General features: G+C 43.3%; 3 protein-coding genes across 5 annotated transcripts; 2 read left to right on the top strand and 1 right to left on the bottom strand.

The window, feature by feature from the left end:
* The first annotated feature begins 9,203 nt into the window (after positions 1 to 9,203).
* On the top strand, positions 9,204 to 12,779 carry LOC123053646 (uncharacterized). Of its 2 annotated transcripts, none has more exons than XM_044477155.1 (3): positions 9,204 to 10,052; positions 11,794 to 11,861; positions 12,449 to 12,779. In XM_044477155.1, the coding sequence occupies exons 1-3, from the start codon at positions 9,276 to 9,278 to the stop codon at positions 12,453 to 12,455; spliced, it is 852 nt and encodes a 283-aa protein (XP_044333090.1). In that variant the 5' UTR covers positions 9,204 to 9,275; the 3' UTR covers positions 12,456 to 12,779. The 2 variants fall into 2 exon arrangements, with proteins under 2 accessions (XP_044333090.1, XP_044333091.1); XM_044477156.1 differs by having other exon boundaries at positions 9,213 to 10,052; positions 11,789 to 11,861.
* Positions 12,780 to 13,322: 543 nt separating this feature from the next.
* Positions 13,323 to 16,533, top strand: LOC123053645 (isocitrate dehydrogenase [NAD] regulatory subunit 1, mitochondrial). Of its 2 annotated transcripts, none has more exons than XM_044477154.1 (4): positions 13,323 to 13,996; positions 15,184 to 15,411; positions 15,517 to 15,595; positions 15,909 to 16,533. In XM_044477154.1, exons 1-4 carry the CDS (start codon positions 13,475 to 13,477, stop codon positions 16,181 to 16,183), a joined length of 1,104 nt encoding a protein of 367 aa, XP_044333089.1. In that variant the 5' UTR covers positions 13,323 to 13,474; the 3' UTR covers positions 16,184 to 16,533. The 2 variants fall into 2 exon arrangements, with proteins under 2 accessions (XP_044333089.1, XP_044333088.1); XM_044477153.1 differs by having other exon boundaries at positions 13,326 to 13,996; positions 15,172 to 15,411.
* A 1,085-nt stretch (positions 16,534 to 17,618) lies between these two features.
* Positions 17,619 to 23,370, bottom strand: LOC123053644 (pachytene checkpoint protein 2 homolog). Its single transcript, XM_044477152.1, has 14 exons — positions 23,049 to 23,370; positions 22,866 to 22,929; positions 21,929 to 22,035; positions 21,774 to 21,841; positions 21,296 to 21,399; positions 21,110 to 21,214; positions 20,396 to 20,485; positions 20,180 to 20,255; positions 19,868 to 19,937; positions 19,348 to 19,418; positions 19,173 to 19,263; positions 18,528 to 18,655; positions 18,194 to 18,319; positions 17,619 to 18,077 (listed from the first exon to the last, which is right to left on the bottom strand). The coding sequence occupies exons 1-14, from the start codon at positions 23,233 to 23,235 to the stop codon at positions 17,937 to 17,939; spliced, it is 1,428 nt and encodes a 475-aa protein (XP_044333087.1). The 5' UTR covers positions 23,236 to 23,370; the 3' UTR covers positions 17,619 to 17,936.
* Positions 23,371 to 24,760: the final 1,390 nt, after the last annotated feature.

The following is a 24,760-nucleotide window of genomic DNA, read 5'->3' as shown; positions in this document are numbered from 1 at the left end:
CAGCGCTATAAAGGGTGCAGTGTCAGCAGATGGAGACGGTAAACGTAGCTCTGGAGTTGATGACCTCGCTCGCAATGAACCACCATCCCAGGTGCTTGCTTTAACTTCGCGGTGTCCTATGTGGTTGCATGTTCCATATGGTGTCTAGCTTGTATTCGAAAGGCCAAAGTCGGTAAGATAAGGAAAGATATTTTTTTTACATGAACCACCATCCCGTGAGCACCAGAAGACAAATAGCTTGTCAGGGCACTGGCCGAGCCAGTGACAAGCCCAGCAAAGATAGGCATCACCTGGAAGCCAACTAAAAATCTGCGATGGTGGCGAAGCAGCCCGCCTCCCACCAGGCTCTCAGGTCCTAGATGATCATGCTCACCACTCCAGCCGGATGTCTAGCTTGTATTGCTTCCAATTTGGTTAAATTGCATCTGCTTAGCTTACACATTATACCTTTGAATATGACACGCCTTTCTGTTTTTGGTACATACTAGTACATCTGTGTATTAACCATGTTCTTACATCAAACTAATGGTCTTGTGTATCATTCATCAATCACTTATGACGAGGCAGGCAGGCAAGGGGACTACTCCTCATTTAAAGAATGCAGCGTCAGCCTCCCGACATGATTCTCAAGAAACAGAAATGCTAGATGAAGATAGTGAACGTAGCTCTGTAGTTGATTACAACATTTCCCCTACACTAGCATCGCAGGTGCTTGCTCTAACTTGGCAGCGTGATATGTGGTTGCATGTTGCATATGGTGTCTAGATTGTAATTCTTCCAATCTGGTTAAACTGCATGTAGTCTGCTTAGCTTATACATTATACCTGTTAATGTGACATGCCTTCCTGTATTTAGTACATAGTACATCTGTCTATTAAGCATGTCCTTACATAAAACTATTGTTTTTTTTGTATCCCGCATCAATCAACATGACGAGACACCTTTAGTATACGCAGTGTGATATTAGTTGCATCTTTCATATGATTTATAGCATGCGCTGCTTCTAATTTGTTGAAATTCCATTTATGATGGGACGCTTTTAACTTGGCAGAGTCATATTGGTTGCATCTTTCATGTGGTGTCTAGCTTGCATTGCTTCTTATTTGCTGGAATGGTTTCTGCTTAGTTTACACAAACAGTTGTGAACATGCCATGTCGTCCTGTTTTTCGTACATATTCCATCCTGGTATCATGTGTTTGCCTTACATCAAAGTAGTGATTGTCAGTATCATGCATGAATGAGTTCTGAAGAGATAATTTTATTGCTTTTTCTTGTCGGTTTTACTTGACAATTCAAAATCAATAAAGCGGAAGGAAGTTAGCAAGGCAGCGGATAAAGGTGCTCCTTCCGAACGGAGGGCCTCTATAGTTTCTACTCCTCCACACCCCCAAGATGATTTCCAAGACAACACATGCATAGACACTCAACAAAGCTGTGTTTATGATGAGCACGTCTCCCCTAGTGCAGCATCACCGGTGCTCCCTCTAACTTGGCACTGTTATATGTGGTTGCATGTTATGTGTGATGTCTAGCTTGTATTGCTTCTAATTTTGTTGAATTCCATCTGCTTACTTTACACATTATACTTGAATAAGACACGTGTCCCTGTTTCTAGAACATACAATATCTGTCTATCGCACCATGTTCTTACATCAAATTACTACTGTTGTGTAACTTGCAACAATCACTTACCATAAGACACGTTTGACTTCGGAGTGTGATATAGGTTACATCTCACATTCTTTTCTAGCTTGTACTACTAATCTGTTGAAATGGCACTTATGACGAGACAGTTTTAACTTGGTAGAGTGATATTTGTTGCATCTTTCATATGGTGTCTAGCTTTCATTGCTTCTAATTTGTTGAAATGCCTTCTCCTTAGTTTACACATCATAAGCTATGAATATGCAATGCTGTGAATATGCAATGGCACTAATGACGAGAGACCTCTAACATGGTAGTGTGATGTTGTTTGCATTTTGCATATGATTTATTTCTTGTACTACTTCACATTTGTTTAAACGCCATTTATGATGAGACACTGTTAACTTGGCAGAGCGATATTTGTAGCATCTTTCATATGGTGTCTACCTTCCATTGCATTGCTTCTAATTTGGTGAAATGTCTTCTTCTTAGTTTACACATCATAGTTCTGGTTATCTCTTCCGTCCTGTTTTTCATACATATTACATCCTCCTATCATGTGGTTGTCTAACATCAAAGTTCAGTTCGTCTGCATCACGCATCAATTTGTTCTGAAGAACTAAATTGTTATTCGTTTTTCTTATCGGCTTGACTTAACATGGCACAAAGAAAGAGGAAGAAACACATAATGGCAGGGAATTAGAAGCGGATGAATCCTGCAGATTATGCTGGTACTGATGGTGCAATAGAAGGTCAAAGTCCAGCGGAAAATTCTACAAACACGGCATCCCATGCTACACGAGTTGCAAAAAAAGCCAAACAGAAACAAATAGCTGCCACCAAACAAGCAGAGACAGCCCTAGTTCTTGCAACACCTACCACAGTACTACCAGTTGAACGACTTACTCGTGCGTCAACTGAGCTAGCAGCACGTTCCCAAGCTCCCTTGCCACCCGACACTACTTCCCAAGCACTCTTGACACAAGACGAGTTGGCAATATCAGATGAACCTTGTGAGCTTCAACAGCAAGAAGGTAGTTGCTGGAATCAAGTTACAGTTGCATGCTTCTTTATATGTAGTCTCACAGTTTGATGTACACTAACACTTCCTATGTTCGTTGTTGGACTAGCACCTAGGCGCAAGAGGAAACAAACATCAGGGAAATCTAGAGGAGGAAGAATGGAGATCCGTTTTGAGGCAGGTTTCAAAAGGCCACGTGATGCTACAGAGTCAGCCAAGTTAGTATCAGAGGCAGCGGTTGCCGTTAGGTGTCATGTACGTATCCTCCCAACATGGATTCAGTACAGGAATGACAAAGACGAAACCTAGTTCAACACCTTCCTCGACCATTTATCTATAAGTATGGTTATGTATGGAAACTAGTAATATCGTCTTGCTCTGTCCCATACTTTCTAGGTTGCTGATAATGAGACTCCCATAATTTTCAACAGATGAGGTTCAAGTTGGATAGCCAAGATGATGCAACCAGACAAGCTTGCACCCATGTTTTCAAGTCTGCTCTGCGACAGTATCGGTATAACTTGAGGAAAACTCACTTTGAAGGCAAGGCTAACAGTGAACTTTCCCAAACATCTCCAGTGGAAAATATATCGGATGAAGACTGGAGGGGCCTTGTTAAACACTGGTCTGATCCGAAGTATCAGGTACATTATATATATGTGATCAGATCACATGTTGAAGTTCTATTTTCGCATGTGCCACACAAATCTATCTTCTTGTAGGTGAACTGTTCAAAGAACAAGGCCAACCGTACGAAAGTGAAATTCCAACAGACGACAGGATCTCGTAGCTATATTGCACACTGCGAGGCTCTTGTAATTAGCTGCTATTTCACACTTTTCGCTGTACCATATTATCATATCTATATTGACTTGTTCGAAATGCAGAGGAAAGCCCGCAAGGACCAAAAAGTACCTGAACCAAATGCTGTGGAAATCTTCAAGGACTGTCACACCAGCAAGAAGAAGGGCATGACTACACCAGTCAAAGCCGTTGTTGTAAGTCCTTAATCCTCATGCCTTTTAACTACTACTTACTCTGACTTGTGCCTTGAACTGCATGGTTTGCAGCCAATGTCTATTACTCTTTTCAATTTTATACACAATTGTCTTAGCATATCATTGCACCTTACAAGGTTTAAAAGAGAGGAGTGATGTTCCTTTGATCTTGACCCGTAATCTAGTTCCGTGCTGGACTTGCCCACACAACGTTACAATTGCCTGTTTGTCTGTTCTCAGTTGTTTTGTGATATGAATGATGTCATGCTATGCTTACCGTATTATAAACTTCATCTCTTTATCCTTAGCCCTCAATACAATGTGAAGAAATAGACAATACATTAGCGATGGTACATGGTCATATGTTTGGAACCTGGTTTTATTATGTACTTTGCAATAAAATACAACTAATATTTTACATGGGTTCACCAGTAAGTTCTGTATATAGACCAAAGCTATTTTGTTTGGTTTTGTTGCCTCCTTAATATCTTCTGTTCTGGTACTACTAATGTAAAACCTCAACTTTTCAGTGAGCTATGGAAAAAATGGTGGAACCGCCACCTTCTGAAGGTGGCGAGGCAACTATAACCGCAATGTCAGCTCTTGCTGCAGTGGGTCAGTACCTGTCCACTAACAGTGCCAAAAGCACGTTCCTGCGTAATACTGGGTTGGTTGTTAAGGCAATATCGTCCAAACTGCCTCATGATCAAGATATGCAAGCTCAAAGCAATGTTGTATCTGCGCTCCAGACACAAGTCCATTCCCTAACAGAGACCCTTTGTGAAACAAGGAGAAACATTGCTCAAGATATGCATGGTTTTGAAACCAGACTATCAGACATTTGCTATGTTGTTCAAGAGCCTAGGGGAAATGAAGGCGAGGGTTATGGTGCTCCATCGGACAATACAGCATGAAAACGTAACAGTCAGGTCAAATGAACTGAGCTTCTGAACTTCTGGTGGTGCATTTATCTGCTAGACTGTTAAGTTTTATGCCAACCTTCCTTTTGTTATATAGTTGTAATTTGTTTTGGTGCGATACAAAATTTATTCTTAACGTGCAGCCACCGGCTGAAGAAAACAGCAAGCCATTTTTGTATAGTGTAGGGTGTTCCTTATATTTGCACTGGTGGCGATCTTTGATGCCGAGTGGATGTAATCTGTGCAATCGCCTTAATAGCCTAGCGTTAGTTTCGGCCTTATTTATTTCCTAGTCTTCTTTTTCCCTGGTTTGCTAGTGGCCGCAACTACCATGGGCCATATATGGGCCGTAGGATCCATGGGTCTCCTACGGGCCGTCGATAAATGGGCCTGTAATCGGTGGGCCTCGGGCCGTCGGATAAATGGGTCTACGTGGGCCGTAATCGGGCGTAATTAGTATCGGCCCAGCACGGTAACAGACCGTTAACAGGCCGTAGGACAGCAAAGGCTTAATTCTGTCACAGGCATAACGGGTCGTTAATGGGCCAGAATATAGGACGGGCTGGAAACAGCGCAACGGGTTAACAGGCCAGAAACGTGCCAACTCTTGCCATGGGCCGAATTTGGCCCATTAGGGTAACAGGCCAGTAACGGGCCGACTCTTGCCATGGGCCGAATTTGGCCCATTAGGGGAACAGGCCAGTAACGGGCCGGAAGTAATCGAGGGCCGAAAAGGAGCCCAAGAACGTATGGGCCGTCAATAGGCCGAAAGCTAACACGGGCTGGAAACGGCCCATGTAAATCACGGGCAGTTAACGGGTATAAAGAAAATTACTGTTCATTATGGGCTAGAGTCACCGTGGGCCTGTAAAGGGCCGAAAGATACGAAGGCCTCATATGGGCCGAAAGACGTCGTGGGCCACACATGGGCCGAGAGTGAAATGGGCTGGTGTTATATTCGACGGCCCACATGACGTTGTTGGGCCGATTTCCTTTAGGGCCTAACGGGCCGTGAGTTAACGGGCCGTAAAATGAGCTATTTGCAAAGAGACCGTTAACAAGCTTTTCATGGGCCAGCCCGTTAACTTTTGACCAAGTCAAACGGGCCGGCTTTGTAAGCTAAATGGGCCAATGGTGGGCCGTGGCACGTGTCGACATATCATATGCGCCTATCTGACCCACTGACGAGCTGACACGTGTTTCGTCCGGCCAATAAGAATTTTACACGTGGAAATTTCCCATTGGTCGGGGCTGTTAACGGGTTATCGGATCCAAAACCCGACCCGATAGCTTAACGGCGTTCCGTTACGGTGGATGCCACGTGTCGGTCACCCTTGACGAAAGCACTTCTGTGACGCGCGATTTATCGTCATGGAAGTGGACACTTCCGTGATGATAATTTTGGTAATGTCATGGAACACTTCTACGACAGCACAGGTATGACTATCTTGACTCTGTCATAAAATCGTCATGGATGTAGATGCATGACAAAAAACGCGACCTACTGTGACAAACACGTATCATCACGGAAGTGTATTTTTTTTGTAGTGATTCCCCCCTTCCAAGTAGTAGGAGGAGTCAAGGAAAGGGGAGAGAGAAGAGAAGGAAGGAGGGGGCGCAGCCCCTCCCCCTAGTCCAATTCGGACTAGGCCTTGGGGGGCGCGCAGCCTCTCCTCTCTCTTTCCCCTAAAGCCCAATAAGGCCCATATACTCCCCGGCGAATTCCCGTAACTCTCTAGTACTCCAAAAAATATCCGAACCACTCGGAACCTTTCCGATGTTTGAATATAGTCGTCCAATATATCGATCTTTACGTCTCGACCATTTCGAGACTCCTCGTCATGTCCCCGATCTCATCCGGGACTCCGAACTACCTTCGGTACATCAAAACACATAAACTCATAATATAACCGTCATCGAACTTTAAGCGTGCGGACCCTACGGGTTCGAGAACAATGTAGACATGACCGAGACACGTCTCCGGTAAATAACCAATAGCGGAACCTGGATGCTCATATTGGCTCCCACATATTCTACAAAGATCTTTATCGGTCAAACCGCATAACAACATACGTTGTTCCCTTTGTCATCAGTATGTTACTTGCCCGAGATTCGATTATCGGTATCTCAATACCTAGTTCAATCTCGTTACCGGCAAGTCTCTTTACTCGTTCCGTAATACATCATCCCGCAACTAACTCATTAGTTGCAATGCTTGCAAGGTTTATAGTGATGTGCATTACCGAGTGGGCCCAGAGATACCTCTCCAACAATCGGAGTGACAAATTCTAATCTCGAAATACGCCAACCCAACAAGTACCTTTGGAGACACTTGTAGAGCACCTTTATAATCACCCAGTTACGCTGTGACGTTTGGTAGCACACAAAGTGTTCCTCCGGTAAACGAGAGTTGCATAATCTCATAGTCATAGGAACATGTATAAGTCATGAAGAAAGCAATAGCAACATACTAAATGATCGAGTGCTAAGCTAACGGAATGGGTCAAGTCAATCACATCATTCTCCTAATGATGTGATCCCATTAATCAAATGACAACTCATGTCTATGGCTAGGAAACATAACCATCTTTGATCAACGAGCTAGTCAAGTAGAGGCATACTAGTGACACTCTGTTTGTCTATGTATTCACACATGTATCATGTTTCCGGTTAATACAATTCTAGCATGAATAATAAACATTTATCATGAAATAAGGAAATAAATAATAATTTTATTATTGCCTCTAGGGCATATTTCCTTCAAGTTGCTCTTACCAACAACGGGTCAAAGTTCTTGATCTATCCACATCCGGTTCATGCTTATAACCATTACCAGTAGAACTGATGCAAAAATCTAGAAGATAGATATTCGTGGTAGATCATGTCCTTCAGTGTGGAGTTTCACCAAACCTTTCTTCCAACTACGAATCTTTGCGACATTTGTACAACAAATGAAATAATCTTGCAAAATTACTATAAGGAAATTGGATTTGCCAGCAATTACTAGTTGAACAATTTCCGTGAGCAATAAAATGGTTTAGTTGAAATTGTCCTTTTCTCCTTCATACAGAACTTGTTGTGTACAAAAGGTGGAAAATTACTTGTCGATGAAGACGAGAAAGGTACAAAAATGCTAGATCTACGAAAAGTGTATACGTAATCTATTTAAATTCCTTCCTCACAAATCAAACCAACCAACGGATGTCATATCTTATTCTTCCCGAAGGAAAAACGATCTAGCTTTCCGCCGCTAGGGACTCGCGCTCCGCCGCCGTTCTCTGGCGGCTCCCCTCCATCGACAACCTCGGTCGTCGGTGGTGAGGGGGGTCGCCGGATCCACGCGTATGGATAGTTTTAGGCAAAAGTAGCTTAGTTTTTTAGGCTGTTCATCGTCTTGGCTTCGGCGACGGCGATGGCGGCGCTGAATACAATTTCTTCAGATCCTACTCCGATGAGATGATTGGTCCTATCGTTGGGGATGGATGTGGAATCCAGTCTGTTCAAGCAAGGATGATGTGGCGGCGGGGGCATCCTCGTGGTGGACATGTGTCCTCGGGCTCCGCCGTTGCGACGACGTCTGCTCCAGCGTCGGCGTGAAGCTTGGGAGGTAGTCCAGGAGCGGATGCAAATTGTTGTCTGCATCGACGACATCTGAAAGACAGAGCGTGTGCTGTGTTCGTGGTTGATGGATGGCAGGTGTGATTTCCTCCTTCGGCGTCTTAGTTGGCGGGGTGTGAGATATGGAGTTCGATGGTGTGTCCGGGGTGTTACCCCGGTCTGATTCGTTCAACGACAATGACTTCACTTTTGGGGAGCCACCTGAAGGTCCGCAAAGCTGCTTATCAGTGATGGAGCCGCGTCGAGCTCGGGTGAGGAGGTGATCCGTCATTCTATTCTTTGGTGGCTGCCGTGGTGGTGCCAGAGGCAGGTGATGGACGTTAGTGTCAAACTCAGAGATGTTTTGCTTTCTTTTTCAGTTTTGTTATGTTGGTCCTTACATGACTTGTACTTTGATATCATATGAATGAGATATGTATTACCATGCAAAAAAATCAAACCAACCGCTCAATTTTAGAGTGCGCCCACACCCCCAACCTAATCACCAATAAAAAGCTGTCAAATCACCTCATAATCTCCTCACTATCTAATACTCCCTCCATTCCACAATGCACAATGCAGTGGTATAGATTTTTTGAAAAGTCAAACTTTATAGCCTTTGACCAAGTTTGTAGGAAATACATATACATCTAGAATAATAAATACATATCCTTAGATACATGACAATACGTACTTTCATATTGTACTCCCTTGCTTTCATATTATACTCCCTCAGTCCAAAAAAGCTTTGTCCCATATATATTTGGTATTGTAGATATAAATAGTTTTTTTTATAAACTTGCTCAAAGTTTGACTTAAAAAAAATCTATATGCACTATATTATGAAACGGAGGGAGTCCTCGTTTAGGTGCAGCAAAAATGGGAAAGGAAAGCAGCACAAGGCGGTGAGCCGCACAGCCCGCAGGGAGGAGTGAAGAGAATTGAGACTGCATATGTACGAGTGGGGACGAATCAGAGCCGTTGAATAAAGATCCGACGTTCCTAGAAAAACCTACGCTGAACTGGAAAATAGTCGACCGATAAGTACACGCTCCGAAGGCCGAAGCGGCCAAACCCCTGGTCGCAGTCCAGAAATGGCCGCCGTCGCGAAGCTCTCCGTCTCCAGCCAGGCCTTCGCGGCGCTCCTCGACTGCTGCGGGACCGCCGCCGGGGACTGCGACGGGCTACTCTTCGGCCGTGCCGCCCGCCCCCCGGCCCCTCCCCCTTCCTTCTCCGACGACGACGACTCCGGCGCCACCTCCTCCGCCCCAACCCTATCCATCAACGTCACCGGCCACGGCTCGCTCGCCCGACCCTCCTCCCTCTCCGACGCCCTCGGCCGCTTCCAGCCCTACTCCCCCGCTCGCCCAGCCACCGTGGGCTTCTTCTCCTCCCGCCGCAGCGCGGCGCGCCGCCCCTCCATGCGCGAGGTCGCCGTCGCCCGCTCCCTGTCTAAATCGTTGGCCCTCACCCACCCCCTCGTGTTTCTGCTCGTAGCCCCCTCTGCCTCCTCCAACCTCTCCATCCACTCGTTCGACTACCGCGCCTTCCTCCTCGTGGATTCCCGCCTCTTCCCCACCTCCCTCCAGGTCGTCAACGTGGGTCCTGGTTTTCGGGGCCAGTACCACACCTTCGCGGCCGAGTCGCCAATGCCGTGGCTGCCGCGTCCGCCGGCAAAGGGCTTCAGCATCGGAGACCAGAAGGCGATGGAGGGGATGATGGATGCGTTCGGGCTGGGAAGGGTGGAGGCCTTGGTGGCCTCGGCCACGGGGCAAGCAACCGAGGTGGAGGAGATGTATTCCGGGATGCTAAGGAGGCTGGAGAGGCTTGCTCGGGAGGCGGAGGGGGGCAAGAAGCTGGTGCGCCGTCAGGTGCTAGTTTGCTGAATGCTTTGCTTCATATGTTTCTGTAAAATTGATTTGTTTGCGTCCGTGGAAAAATGCATTGCTTTGGTTGTGCAACGGTTATTGGACTGACATGAAACGACATTTTGCAAGGGAAGCAATATTGTGCACATATTTGAGTCAGAATCCAAGGAATTTTAGCATTTTAGTTGACACACCGGATATAACTTAGGTTTGATCGTGAAGACTTGATTCCCCTTTAAATGCTAATAAGGTAGAGTTTCATACGAAATATACTTACCAGATAAAAAGGTTAAACCGTTCTCTGTAGGGCATGCTGATTCGAACAGCAGGACCAACTACTAATACCAACTTCTTTTTGCGTGATTTATTTTTCCGTGTTTAAATCAGATCTTATTCATTAGAGAAAACCCTTGCTTCTTATTAAGTTAAGTGCTTATAAATTGTGTGAACAATGTAGCATTTGTTTGTTCAAAAGACGCTGCATGGATATGTAATATGCTTGCATCGCATATCCATGCCCGTGTGTGCAATTGTGCATGTACAGGACATAGAGTGTCAATTCATCTTATTGCAGCATTTATAGATTTTACTACGTTTTCTTTAATCTGCACATGTCATCTCTCTCTTCTACAAAATTTGCATTCTTGCTAGCATCTGTCAGAATCTCGTGAGGGCTGAGCTGCAAAATGTGAAAATGGTAGAGTGGGACCTCATAAGTGAGTTGGAGAAGTAGCTAATACGTCATTCTACGTACGTCCTTTTGGAGAGCTCATTTCAAGAGCATTTCGATGTCTTGTGTCATAAATGTGACAATTTGAGCTATCAAAAGTCAAAACAAAGTGGTAGTTTGCTTTTTCTGGATGATTAGTTGGTACACTTTGAGTAGTTACATGTACAAGCTATGCTATTGTGTGAGTTTAAGTGTTGACCTATAGCTATAGGAAAGTATCGTGCAGTGTACAGTTGCAACTACACTACTGAAGTGTGCATTAATCTTGTACTTCATCTGTCCGGGTTTATTAGGCCCCCTCTTATTTTCGATCAAAGTTTGACCATAGATTTAACTAATAAAATGTACACTATATTTCATAAAAAAATACACCGTGGGAAATCTCTTTCGAATACAAATCCAACAGTATACTTTTTGTATGGTATACATCATATTTGTTAGTCAATTGACCCAAAATACAAGGGGGGCCACTAAACCCGGGCGGAGGGAGTACTTGAGCTAATTGCCATTTTTATTGCTGAGTGAAATGGTTATATCTGTCATGTATGTCATGTGAGGGTTGATTAGAGATTAGGAGTTAATATTCTAGTACTTTATATTGTGTGCATGTTGCTGGATAAGCTATGTGAGGTTGGACCATTGATGTTGTTGATCTTTGCTAGTGTATAGGTTTATTGGTTCACATGTGTTCACATGTTGCTGAAGTTCAGTTTGTTTGAATGTGATATCGAAAATCATTATCCATGTAGTTTTGCTGAAAGGGAGCATCCAGACATGAACTAGAACTAGACATTTATGTTGAGTCTTCAATATCGTCTACAGATTCAGGTTTTAACATGTCTTCAGATTTAACCGGATGCATCATTGTATGCTATTATTATTATTTGCTGCTCCTGTTTCTACCAGTTCATTCCTTCATCATCAGTTTTGCAAGGTTTATCTTTAGATACGTTACTGACATTAACCAACTATTTTGTTCACCATGTCTGTGCTGATGTTTTTTTTGTAGGAAAGGAAGAACATATTGGAAAGGAGAAAAATTGCTGGGTTGGAGTAAGGGCAGAGATCTTGTTCTCAGCAAGGTAAACCTGACTTGCCTATTAGTACTTTGTTTTATACGTGTAACTTCCTAATATCCTGGATCGTTCTGGTATTTGGCTACTCATTTGTTTTGCATCCTCACTTGACACCTCCCTATTCCTTCACTTTGGTTGGTTGAACCTGAATGGTTCTACGGCATCACCTGATAAATTCTTATCTTCTTAGTATATATATGTTATTTATTTGCTTTCACGTGTGTGTTGGGCTAACACACTGGAGTAAGGATCTTGCTTTCCATGTACTCTCAACCGCTGGTGAATAATTATTATTGTTCTTAGGCAGAAGTATTTGATTATATAAGGTTGCATCTTAAGTGTCCACTTATTTTTCGCTGTGTGGTGGTATAATAACCGTATAATGCATGTTATCCGTGATCCTCAATGAGAAGGCCCTGAACCTGAATTTTAAAGTCTTCACATTCACTCTCCAACACATAGCAGATTGTAAGGCTTGATTTGAATATTAGTGGTGACCTGTGTTTGTGATTAGCCAGGATCGTGATGTGTCGTGATGGCACGTTTCCATTACTTGAAGCTTGTGATGACGTTCTTTTCGTCTTGTTTTGCAGCGTGTAGAGGTTCTGTAAGAGAGGTCGCAAGATTTGAAGCCGGGATCCTTGAACTGTATCTTGAGTTGAAGTGCCTGCCTATTTCCTCCTCTTTTTGGCTGGATGGTTTCTGGACTTCCAGTGTCGCATGTTTGTTCTTTTTGGACAGAAGATTCAGGGGTTCAAAGGATGCGGAGACTAGGATAGTACTAACTTTGAAACCGCGGATCTTTTTTTCATGCATGCGAATGTGAGACGTGGCATCATTTCGCCACTGCCACTTGGATAGCCGAATGCACTAGTGTTCCATGTTATGCGGTTAAGCAGATTCAAGTCCAATTTGATTTTGCCATTCTAGTATGCTTTTATATGCAAAATGGAGCTGTACGTGGTGCTAGTTGGTGCCTAGTTACCGGATCAGCGTTCGTCGAGCCATGCTTAAAGTAGCATGATGGTGCTCTTTAATATAATATCGTATGTGAAATGCTCTGCTTGAATTATCGATATACATGTGCCAAAAGAAAGAGAGAAAGAAAAAACTTGTCTGATGTGATAGTTTTTTTCTTTTTTGAGAAACCTGATGTACGTTTGTTTGATCGCTCGCTTGCATGAGATCGCTGGGTTCCAAGTTCCATTCGTCTGAACGTTTCACTATCAGCAATTCTAAAAAAACGTTTCTCTATCAGCACGATACGATTGTACGTATTTCTGTGCACCGACATTGTCGACCATTTTCTCAACCGAAAACAGTATCCGTGCCTCCTTGATGATGACGGGCCCGCTTGCCAGAGACGTGTCCCTCATTCTTGCGGAGGAGGCTTTAAAGGTTCGCGAATACCCCAACAATTCCAAGGACCGAACCGCAAAACGGCTCAAGTAGTACCCATCTCCACCGTCCCTTTCTCCTCCCTCTGCCCCGGTCTCCTCCCTCTTTCGGTCTTGGAATCCTTCCTCCCTCCCTCCCTCCTTTCCGGGTCGCCCGCGCTCCGCCTCCCGGATCGCAATTCCGCATCGCCCCGCCGCAGCCCCAGCCCCAGCCAGCCACCGATGGCGCGGCGATCCGCCCCGCTCCTCCGCCGCCTGGTCTCCTCCGCGCCGCCCCTCCCGGGCCACGGCGGCGGGGCGCGCCGCACGGTGACCTACATGCCCCGCCCGGGCGACGGCACCCCGCGCCCCGTCACGCTCATCCCGGGCGACGGCATCGGGCCCCTCGTCACCGGCGCCGTCGAGCAGGTCATGGAGGCGATGCACGCGCCCGTCTACTTCGAGTCCTACGACGTCCACGGCGACATGCCCGCCGTGCCCCCCGCGGTCATCGAGTCCATCCGCCGCAACAAGGTCTGCCTCAAGGGCGGCCTCGCCACCCCCGTCGGCGGGGGCGTCTCCTCCCTCAACATGCAGCTCCGCAAGGAGCTCGACCTCTTCGCATCGCTCGTCAACTGCGCCAACGTCCCCGGCCTGCCCACCAGGCACCAGAACGTCGACATCGTCGTCATCAGGGAGAACACCGAGGGCGAGTACTCGGGCCTAGAGCACGAGGTCGTCCCGGGGGTCGTCGAGAGCCTCAAGGTATGCCTGATCGCTCGCTCCCTGTTGTTTGTTTACATGATTCACCTTCAGACCTTCACCTGTTCATTGGTTGACGCCTGATGTGCGTTTCTTGTTGTACATGGTATATGATTGGTGGATTTGGCATATCATAATTAGTTAGTTAGTACATGGTTAAGAGGAGAGTTTTCCATTGCAAAGTTGCCACTGTCAGAGTATATATATATATGATTTGTCTGTGATGAACTGATCCTGTCAGTTGGTTATCAATCACAATGCGTGTAAAATTGAGTTATCTGAATTTGTGACCAGGATGATATAGATTACTAAGATGCTTTTGGAAATGTACTGTTTGCTTGGTAGTTTATATGATCATTGCGGTAATTCATGCCTGATGCCTCACAATGTTGAAATTGCGGGTCAATCCATGTAAATCCTCAGTCTGATTCTGGCAAGAATTGTGTGCTCCAGTGATTGGCATGTGCTTTGATTGTCCAAACTTGTAGTGTAACTTAGCTGGTTTTCTAGTGAATAGAAACCAATTTAACTGAACTATTGGGTCGGTGTTTACCAGGTAAATGATTTAGCGGTATTGACTGTATTTGAGTAATTTCCTTGTTTTCCTCGTTTGTTGAGAAGTTGTAATATTCATTTGACATTATGCATTAGCTCTTGACTTGACTTCAAAACTCATTGCTGAATTTTCGAATAGTGTAATAAATACAAAACTCTGTGGGCCTTATGTAGAATACACTGTCGTTATTTTGGTCAAACCATGATGTGACGTGCCGTGAGGCTGGTATCATGGATTCTGGATGTGTTTATCCCAGGAAATAATAGCCAGTAGGTACTGCCGTCCCAAATAAACAGATGGGTGAACTTGACGTCTATTGACCTATACATTCATGTGTGTATGCTATATCAACAGAACATGAATATCATGAGGTTAGCTTCGTTTCCATTATTTTCAAATAGACCAAGATACACCGAAAATGTGCCCTGTCTATGTTCACAATATTCATCATATATGTGGTTATTTTCTTGCATTTATGTTTCCATGCAAGCCCATTATCAGTTCTGTCTTAAATGATGTGAGTTTGCTCAAAACTATTATCGATGAAAACAATTGCTCGACTCGTGCTTTCCTTTTAAGTCTGTTTTGTTGCCTTTTTGTTACTCTTACTGATTGGGTTTAGGTCATCACGAAGTTTTGCTCTGAGAGGATTGCCAAATATGCCTTCGAGTATGCTTACCTTAACTACCGGAAGAAAGTCACAGCAGTGCATAAAGCAAACATCATGAAACTTGCTGATGGTTTGTTCTTGGAGTCTTGCCGTGAGATTGCCGCTAAATATCCAAGTATTGAGTATAATGAAATCATTGTTGACAACTGCTGCATGCAACTTGTTTCAAGGCCTGAGCAGTTTGATGTTATGGTATGTATCTAATTATCCTGGTGTTCTCACGTGCTCCTATTAAGTAAACCATTCCTTGGGGTTACTGCGGATTTTCTAACTTCTATCTTTCCATTCTTTTGATAGGTTACACCTAACCTTTACGGCAATTTGGTTGCCAACACAGCTGCAGGTCTTGTTGGAGGAACAGGTGTCATGCCAGGAGGTAAGATTTCAGCATACTTTGTTTCTGTGGTCAGTTCATACTACGAGTGGTTAATTGGATTAAATTAGGCGATTGCGAGAAATGCTGGTTAACACTTCCTTCCTGGTATTCTTGAAAACTTTGCTGGGGGGCGACTAGTGCGACATGCCTAGTGTGTTGTAGTCGCACATGATTTTGACCCTCATCCGCTCTTTTGGAATAATTAATAAATTTTAACTTAACACCCCCTTTTTTATCTATATGAACTACATATAGGTTTATTCTTGTAAGCCAACATAAGTTTGAGGTTTATATTGATCCATTTGTGGTGCAGGTAATGTGGGTCAGGATCATGCCATCTTCGAGCAAGGTGCTTCTGCAGGAAATGTGGGAAATGACAATCTTGTAGAGCAGCAGAAAGCAAACCCTGTCGCCCTGCTCCTGTCGTCCGCGATGATGTTGAGGCATTTGCAGTTCCCGTCGTTCGCTGACCGTCTGGAAACTGCGGTGAAGCGGGTCATTGCAGACGGCAAGTACAGAACAAAGGATCTGGGCGGCACCAGCACCACCCAGGAAGTTACTGATGCAGTGATCGCTAATCTGGATTAGATACCTGATGCACGCCTGCAGAATCGATTCTTTTGGAGGACTGGTTTACAGGTCCCAACTTTTGAGTGCTATTTTTTCCGTACAGCGTTAGATCGGCAATTATATATTTCAGAAATAATTGAGAAACCCACGAGGATTATTCTTCCCACGATACTTTGTAGCAAGGCAAAACACCTTGTGTTGCAGAGGGGATAGCTGTCTACCTTAAATTTAAACGGCATGCATTGAAAGTTTATTCTCAGTTCTTATTCGTGGTTGTCACTCCCATGTAACCGGAATCGGGTCCTCTTTTCTTTGGAAAGGGAATCTGGTCTTCTGAATTGCTATGCATGTCACTGTCAGATTTTGTATGGTACTCGAGCTATAGCTCCCAAATCCTGTCCCCCTGTTACTTCATTTTTGTCTCTTTCTCCTCTATATTATACACAAACTATATAAATTCTACAGCAATAGTTTGAACATAATTTGGTAATATTCAAAATCAAAAGCATGGTAGTCATCAAACAAAATACATGTGAAATAGTTCAGCTGTTTGAAGATATTTCAAAGAAAACTACATTGTGACATGGTGGTTGCATATATGCTCTGCTAGATCATTATCTAAGTTGCACGCTTGGCAGGAACGGAGCTAGAATCATGATTCAACACTTATTATTATTATTTAATAAAATCATTATATAAGTTTAAAAAAATCATTATATGATGTAGTTATATTAGCGGTCTTTTCGCATGTAGAACTCGGGAATAACTAAATCAAAACACACCAGCTGTTCCATGCCCTTTAGTTGTGCCACACTATTCAATTTTGTCACTAAAAGTTTCAACTACAACTCGACACCGTTATCGTTTCGGTTGGTAGCACGGGGTATCCTGCTGCACCGGTTCAGGGGCAAGCATTCCCAGCTCTTTATCCTGCAACGTAGTATGTCCCAACCAGACCAGCACAGGTGAAATCCAAGGTTCTAACCTGAAGATGGCCTGTGCGCCTGCAAATTTTATATAAACATTGTCATGGCTCTTATTTCCTTCATGTACATTCACTCCCTGTAGCCTACGCACGCCATCAAGTTGCTGAGAGTCACAGTTTATGGTCTGAGTCTTGAATTAACTTGTATCTCTCTTTTTTTCTGCTGGATGCTTGAATTGATAGGCGAAACTTTTGGTTAATGAAGGTTCAATGCACTAACCTCCCTTGGCACCAGTACAGAAGAATAAACTCTCTTGGCTATTCCTATCACAGGAATGCACGGTCATATACCTTGGCACTCTTTCAGCGGGACTGAAGAGAGTTAGCCTGAAGGGCTGAGGCCAGGCCAAACAGTCCAGCCAACTTTGATTTACATCCTGCACATATCATGCAAAACCGCAATAACAGAAACAAAGCTAATAAGGTACACAACGCTATCCATTTCAAGTTCCAATGACCGGAAACAGATCTGATCAAGTCACCGAAGTATGGCATTCATGTAGGTAAATCCCCGCAAGAGAAACTTCATGTATGTAGGTAATAATGCGGCGTCCCTCGAGGTGTAGTGCATCCTACCGTAACAATTTACAGGAGAACCAAAAGTAATGCAACAGCAACGGCACCTATATCCTGGAGTTCCTACTTCTCTAGACCTAGAAATGGAATGGATTTGCTTGTATCTCAGAACAACAGACTTCGAATTAGCTCAAACTATGCATCATATCAGCGGCAAGGTACTCGTATCCGACCGTTAGCCATTTGCTCCTCCAAGCAATACGCGAGGAATCATCCGCGTGATTCCAAGAGCTCTCTCCGCGCGGTTTGAATCAGCGTGTGCATGAAAGAAGCAGCGTCACAGCACGAAGGGTTGGGAACAGAAGCGTGTGCCAGGAAAGGAAGTTTTCTCAATGATCTTCCGCTCAATCCCTGTGGGAGAATGGAAAAAACATCACCACCATAAGCAGCATGTTGGTGTGGGTTACAGCAGATCGCTTAATCTACAGCAATGAAAAGGTAAGGCAACTGTAAACTTCATCACTTACGTCGCACAGTTCTGCACCTTCATGCAGTAAGTTGGAGAGATGAAGTGTATGGGGTTCTGCAGCCTCAGGACCGTGCAACTTCTCTTTCAGGGTTGAATAGCTCAGAATGCAAGGCAGATCACCGCCCTGTATTTGGAGAGGAATAATCATTTAAAGATTGCAAGCTAGAAATTCTATACAGAAGTTCATAAACGCATCGTTTGAGGTCCCAAATCCAGGTTTGCTTAGAGAAAGTGCCCCATGAGCAAAGCAGTCCCGAACAACCTTCACAGTGATGTTTAATTAAAAAAAAGGCAGCATTACAGCAACCAAGTTGGCAAAAAGGAACAAATACCTGAGGATATGTAAGAATTCCTACTCGGAAGAGTTCATCTATGCATGATCTCAAAATCTCATAGCGTGCTTGAAGAGTAGGGGGTCCGACGTATGCCTTGATGTCTGCCCTGTCAACAAATGCAATATCTGCAAACCACATACAAGTTAGAATTTATTGATTTTAGGACTCAATACATGTCTACATGATGTTTAAGAAAGCTACAGGCTGTTCTCCTTAACAGCCATCGAAAATAGAATGAATGTCTGCAATTACACAATTTTATTAGCCCAAGAGACATCAGTACTGAGCACAGTTGATATCTCATTGTCGATGGCAACAAGATTATCTAAATTCAAATGTATCAATAATGTAGCATTAGTTACTTCAGAAAAGTAGGAAAAGTGATGTTATAAACATAGACAGCTCCACAAACATAAACATGCTTATTATGCAATTGATCTTCCCCTCACTGTGTTGATTCACTTGACCAACTAAAACACATACTAAATGTCCAAATTTGTCCAGATGTTGATCATATACAGCACCGTTGTTCCAAACGCGCAGATAATCATGCAAAAACTATGGCAACTATGCACACAAAATGGCATGATGGGCTATTCAGGTCATAAAAGGAAAAAAACTCAAAAGGCGGAAAATCAATACCGATAGCTGTGGTGATATTTGATGTCGTCAAAATGATAACATTTGGCCAAGCCTTCAGTTTGTCCATTTGTGTTAGCAAGGCATTTACCACCTGAACATTACAGAGTGAAAGAAGACAGTGTAAACATTACCTGATAAAAGGTATATGGCAAAGGAAAACTGATGAAAACTATACCCTAATGGAGTCTGAAGGCTCAGAGCCAGATATGGCAGCCTGTCTGGCAGCAGCAAGGCTTTCAACTTCATCTGCAATATCACGTGTTAAAATGCATAAATGAGATAACATTAAGGGTTCAAATACAGCATGCTGCAAATCAAATTTATCTAAAATCTAAAAGTTAAGTTAAAATTCTATAGGAGTGCCATAATGCATTTCGCTAGTCTGCAACTAGGAGATAATGCCTAGAGAATTATATTGTGTTGGTTTCAATTTTAAAAACATTTTATGATCTATGTTCTCTCTATTCACACAAAGGACAAAATCATTTGCTATATTACTATCCACCCATATGTCATGTAGCTCAATGGGGTTCATTATTCATTAGTACCGAGGCATTTCTGAAAGTAAAAAACACAATGGAATGAGAAGTCCGTTTAACAACGCATAGATAAGATGAACAAGGCATGGATTGAGCTAGTCAGATCATACAGAGATTGAACATCTAGTTATTTCACCAGTTTTGTCATGAACATACCGATCAATACAAATACCAGGTTGCTTTCTTCCTCAACCATCTCCTGAATCTTCTGGAAAAGTTTGGCTACCTGAAAAGGTCAAATTATAGTATGTACATTGTAAGACGGAAATGAAGATGTATCTCCAATGGACAATTTTAGTGGGCTAAACTAAGTACATACTACAAAATGTATCATATGATGGTGAATTGTCCACATCGTGCAAAAGGGTGCAAAAACATAACAAAACTCAATTACCACGAGCTGATGATGTGATTCCAGCATGAACTTATACATAATAATATTATTGATATAAGCACAAAAAGGCATACCAGTTTGCCACTTTCAGAAAACCACTTGCTGAACAATGAATGGGCATTGACTTCAATTAGTTGGCACATAGAGTACCTGGTGAAAAAGAGACAGTAATTAATAACACATAATTTATCACTCCCTCCATCCCATAATTTTAAGACGTGTCAAAAAACGTCTTGCATTATGGGATGGAGGGAGTAAAACATTAGTCATAAATATCATTAAGCAAGAACCTTGAATTGAAGCGAATAGAAAGCTTCTGAGCTAGTGCTTTACACAATGAAGTCTTTCCTGTTCCAGGTGGACCATGCAAAAGTACAATCCTGCAATGGTATGTAAAAAAGTACATAAACAATACAAAACAAAATAAATCATATAATCCTAGAGAATAATTTATATAACTGAAAGTGCACATTTGCATGGGTTTCAAGCTCTAGCCTACCCCAACTTGTTTGGGACTAAAGGCTATGTTGTTGTTGTTGTGGTTGTTGCACATTTGCATGGGTATTAGAAGGCAAGTAGTTCAGTTTCACGAAGCTCAGGCTTTTGCATCCAATGAGTATCCCTTGACAATTAAGCTGCAATACTTTTTTGCAGTATTCTACACATTCACCTTGATTAACTATCCCAACAAACAATATCCACCAATAGACTCAAGGAAAAACTGAAGAAGAGGAAGCAGACAATGGTCCACTGTCCAGATACAATTTCAGGAAGTACTCCCTCTGTAAAGTGATCTCAACGCTCTTATATTTCTTTACAGAGGAAGTACTCATGAACGTCATTAAAAGGTTTCAGAAGCTAACTGCAAACCCAACTACACAAAAAGGTACCCTAAAGTTCCATGGCAATAATGACTAACTTTATTGTGGAAAGTAAAACCAAAATATGCTACTGCTGATGACATGTGAAGCCTCCAAGTGCTTAATGATGTGAAAGATGCTTACCTGTTCCATGAAACAAGGCATGGATCTACACCTCTTTCAGTAAATAGCAAAGCACTAGCAGCATATCTCAGCAACCTCTGCTTGAGACCCACTTCATATAGTAAGCTGCAAGCACATACGACATCACCAGCAGAATAAAAAACACAGAAATTGTAACTGGTAAAGGATAATGAGATCAAACCAAACCTTTCCCATAATCCATCAAATTCTTTGGCAGGTAGCGCCCACTCATTGAAGCTAGAGAGTGTGTCATCTTCACTTGGTTCTTCACCTGGACCATCCTCATTCAACTGCAAGATAACCAGATCAGCTTGAGCCTTGAGGTGTATGATAAATTTGAACCAAATGTTCACTTAGAACATGACATGAAGTAATCTATCTCTTGGAAAGAGGTCGGTAGTCTAATTTAGAAAATCACTCCGGTTGTTTCAAGAGAAAACAAATGTGAAATTTTAAGTGAAAACAACAAAACACCAGTACCTCAGCAGCATTACAAAGATATCTTATGATGTAACAATTCCAACAGGCAATTGATCAAAGAAGAAAGATAGCCGGCAATAGCATGTAAACATACCCAAAGACCATCTGTGTTTTAAAAGGAACTACAAGAGATTTAGGCAACAAAGATTTAAGTGATTTAAGCAGAAAACGTTTAGATGCATACCTGGAATACATGAACGACAGGTTTGACTTGCCAAAACAACAGGATTTTGTGGTTCTCAATCAACTCATCTACATGAAAAGCGGGCATTCAGGAAGAGGTACATAGATAACTGAGATCAAGAAAGCACACTTTCCAGCCTAAGTGAAACATCATACCAGTGTCACTTATTTGGATCCTTTTGACATGTTCAAGAAGAAAAGAATTGTCTGGAGGTATCTGAACAGGACCATCAACATAGCTTAAACTTCGAGATTCTAACATCCTGATAAGAGAACAACTTGTAAATGTTAAGTATGAGCAATAACAAACATTAATGTCCTGCGAGAGAAGATAACCGTGCAAGATATATATGCTATGAGCTTAAACCAATAAGCTGTCTACAAGAAACTCTGTCAATTCCATGGCCTCAGATCTGATCAGCACTTTAATATGAAAGAAAGTGATGATAAGATTTCTGGAATGATTTGGTGAGCTATCCAGCCTCTCAATAAGCAATGATAAACAGTTGAACGCGATATTGTTTTGGAATGATTGGCTTATATCTGTGTTTCCAGTGATCTTTTCTGAACAGAACACTACAGATGATAGGATTTTTTTAACTTCATTTACAGCTTTCTCCATCATTTGTACAAGCAAATGGTGAACACAGTCATTTTTTAAATGATCGGCTTATATCCATGTTACACAGCAGAAATCCCCACCTAATGGCTAATCTGTTGTAAAACTTAAAAGTTAGCTTGTATTTTTCTCTAAAATACCAATCACCCTGCAATGCCTGATTGCCTATTACAAACAATTTAGTACTCCTAACCTTGCTAGTTGCCACGTCAATCTCCAATATGCTGCACCATCAGCGATTATGAAACAAACATGTCTGTTATTTCCTACTACAACATACTCAGCAAACTCCACTGCTAAATCACAGGATGATTGTTAATCACGTTCCCTACAATCATGGCACATTTCCACTTTTCCAGTGCCAAACTACATCTAATCCAACCCGCATTTAGCAGCTCATGCATCCACGTGTCATCAAGCATTCAACAACAGTAAAATAAGCTCGAAACAAAGTTTAACCCGAACAGCACCGACCTCTCGACCGCTACTCGGACGTCCTCGGCGCGGGCCGTACTCGTGGCGTGCAGCAGCACCTCAACTGCAAGCACAAAAGGAAAAAATAAACCCCGGGGAAACCAAATCGGGCATTCGCAGAGCACGGTTTAATCACGCGCCGCTAGGGCGAGGCCAGAAATGCGTGCGCGTCGCGGCGCCTACCTGAGACGAGGACCTTGTCGTCTGGCGGGGTGGGCGCGACTACGGCCTCCGCCGTCGGCTGCGGCGAGGACGAGACCGCGGGAGGGGTGGCGGCGGCTGCGGGCTCCAGGGGTGGGCTGGAGGGGAAGGCGGGCAGCGCGGGATGAGAAGGGTGGGGGTCGAAGGAGATCTCCATGGGAGCGCTCATGGTGGCCAAGCTCCGCGAGGGAGCGGAATGGAGAAGGTTCTAGGGTTTTGGGTTTGGGGAGGGGAGGAGAAGGCGGAGCCGTGGAGGAATGGGGGATTTTGGGGAAGGAGGCTGTGAGAGGATTTGGGTTTCCCGCGCTTGGGGTACCTTTAGGGTCAGGAGATGGGCTTCTATTTGACTTCCAGTGAAATTTTCTGTAAGCTCTGGGTGGGCTTAGAGACCTGGATGGGCTCAATGGGCACCCATGTTTTTGACCAAATCCTTATCGACCCAGCAGCATGCGGTCTTCCCTATAGTTGCTCAAAAAACAAATGTGTTTTTTTTTTTGCGGGGTAAATGTGGTCTCTCGTATTTGACGCTCTCTGTGTTAAATAGAGAAAAATCACTAAGAGTTAACCCTCGCAAAGGCCACTCCCTACCTTCTTAGGTTCTTACTGTGTCACTTGTTATAACTTGGAAGTTTTTTCCTTTTTTAATTCATTTATTCAAAATGTTTTTATCTTCTAAACTATTTTCACTATTGGATTTCTCATTTCGAGATCTTCAAAACTACTCCCTCCGTCCCAATGTAAGACATTTAGTGTCAAAAAATGTCTTACATTATGGAGCGGAGGGAGTAGAGTAGATCTATGTTAATAGTTTTTGATAAAAAAATGAGAGAGAAAAAAATCAGAAAACCTAGAAAAAGAAATGAAAAAATCAGAAGAAAAAGAAAAAAAACAGAAATTGAAAAAAAGGAAGAAAACAACGAAGCCTGGAAGCACTGTGCGGCTTTCAAATCTTCTTTTGAAGTGCAAGTTGTGCTTCTCGTAGAAGCACATGTTGTGCTTTTCTTTTTATTCACGGGAAGCACGATAAACCTAGTTGGATTTTTCATTTCCTTTCCGAGAAGCATAACTATGTTTATCGTGAAAGGAAATGTTGTGCTTCTGACGGAAGCAAATAGGTGCTTTCACGAGCTCGCGGAAGTGAATTTGTGCCTTCATGAGAAGCACAATTATGCTTCGCAAATAAGGGAAGGTTAAAAAAACATCTAAAACCCGAAAATGCGTACGGAAAAACAAAAAATGAAAATCCATATGAAGTGCCCAGCATGCGGCATGTGGCGACGGCTGGGCGCACCACTTGGCACGCTCTCATGCCAAAAAAGTTACCCTTGCAGGAACCCGACAAGGGGTAACCTTTAGTTAGTTGCTCCCTAGAATTGAGTGGGTTCAGTAGTGGGTTTCAAGTTGTTCGTTCGTGCACTGTTGTCCCAAACCCTATTTAGCACCTTCTGTGATTGTTACAATCCATTTGACAAACCAGCGTACAACCCCTCTCCACCTTGCGCTCGACCCATTTATTTATTTTCTCTCTTTCGTGGCAACAATTTTGTTTCATTCCCGCAATGCACGGCCGCTCGTGAATGGGCCAACCCACGTAAAGCGGTCGTTGTGTGCTTTTTCGGAACCTTTCCCAACCAATTTTGTGAAGCTTCTGGAAGATTCCAGCCGGTTTTAGGAAGCTTCTAGAAGCTTTTGAT

Source organism: Triticum aestivum, chromosome 2D, assembly GCF_018294505.1.
Source record: "Triticum aestivum cultivar Chinese Spring chromosome 2D, IWGSC CS RefSeq v2.1, whole genome shotgun sequence".
In the NCBI taxonomy this organism is placed as follows: domain Eukaryota; kingdom Viridiplantae; phylum Streptophyta; class Magnoliopsida; order Poales; family Poaceae; genus Triticum; species Triticum aestivum.
The sequence above is the reverse complement of the archived record's forward strand: the minus strand, read 5'-3'. Positions and strand labels throughout refer to the sequence as shown.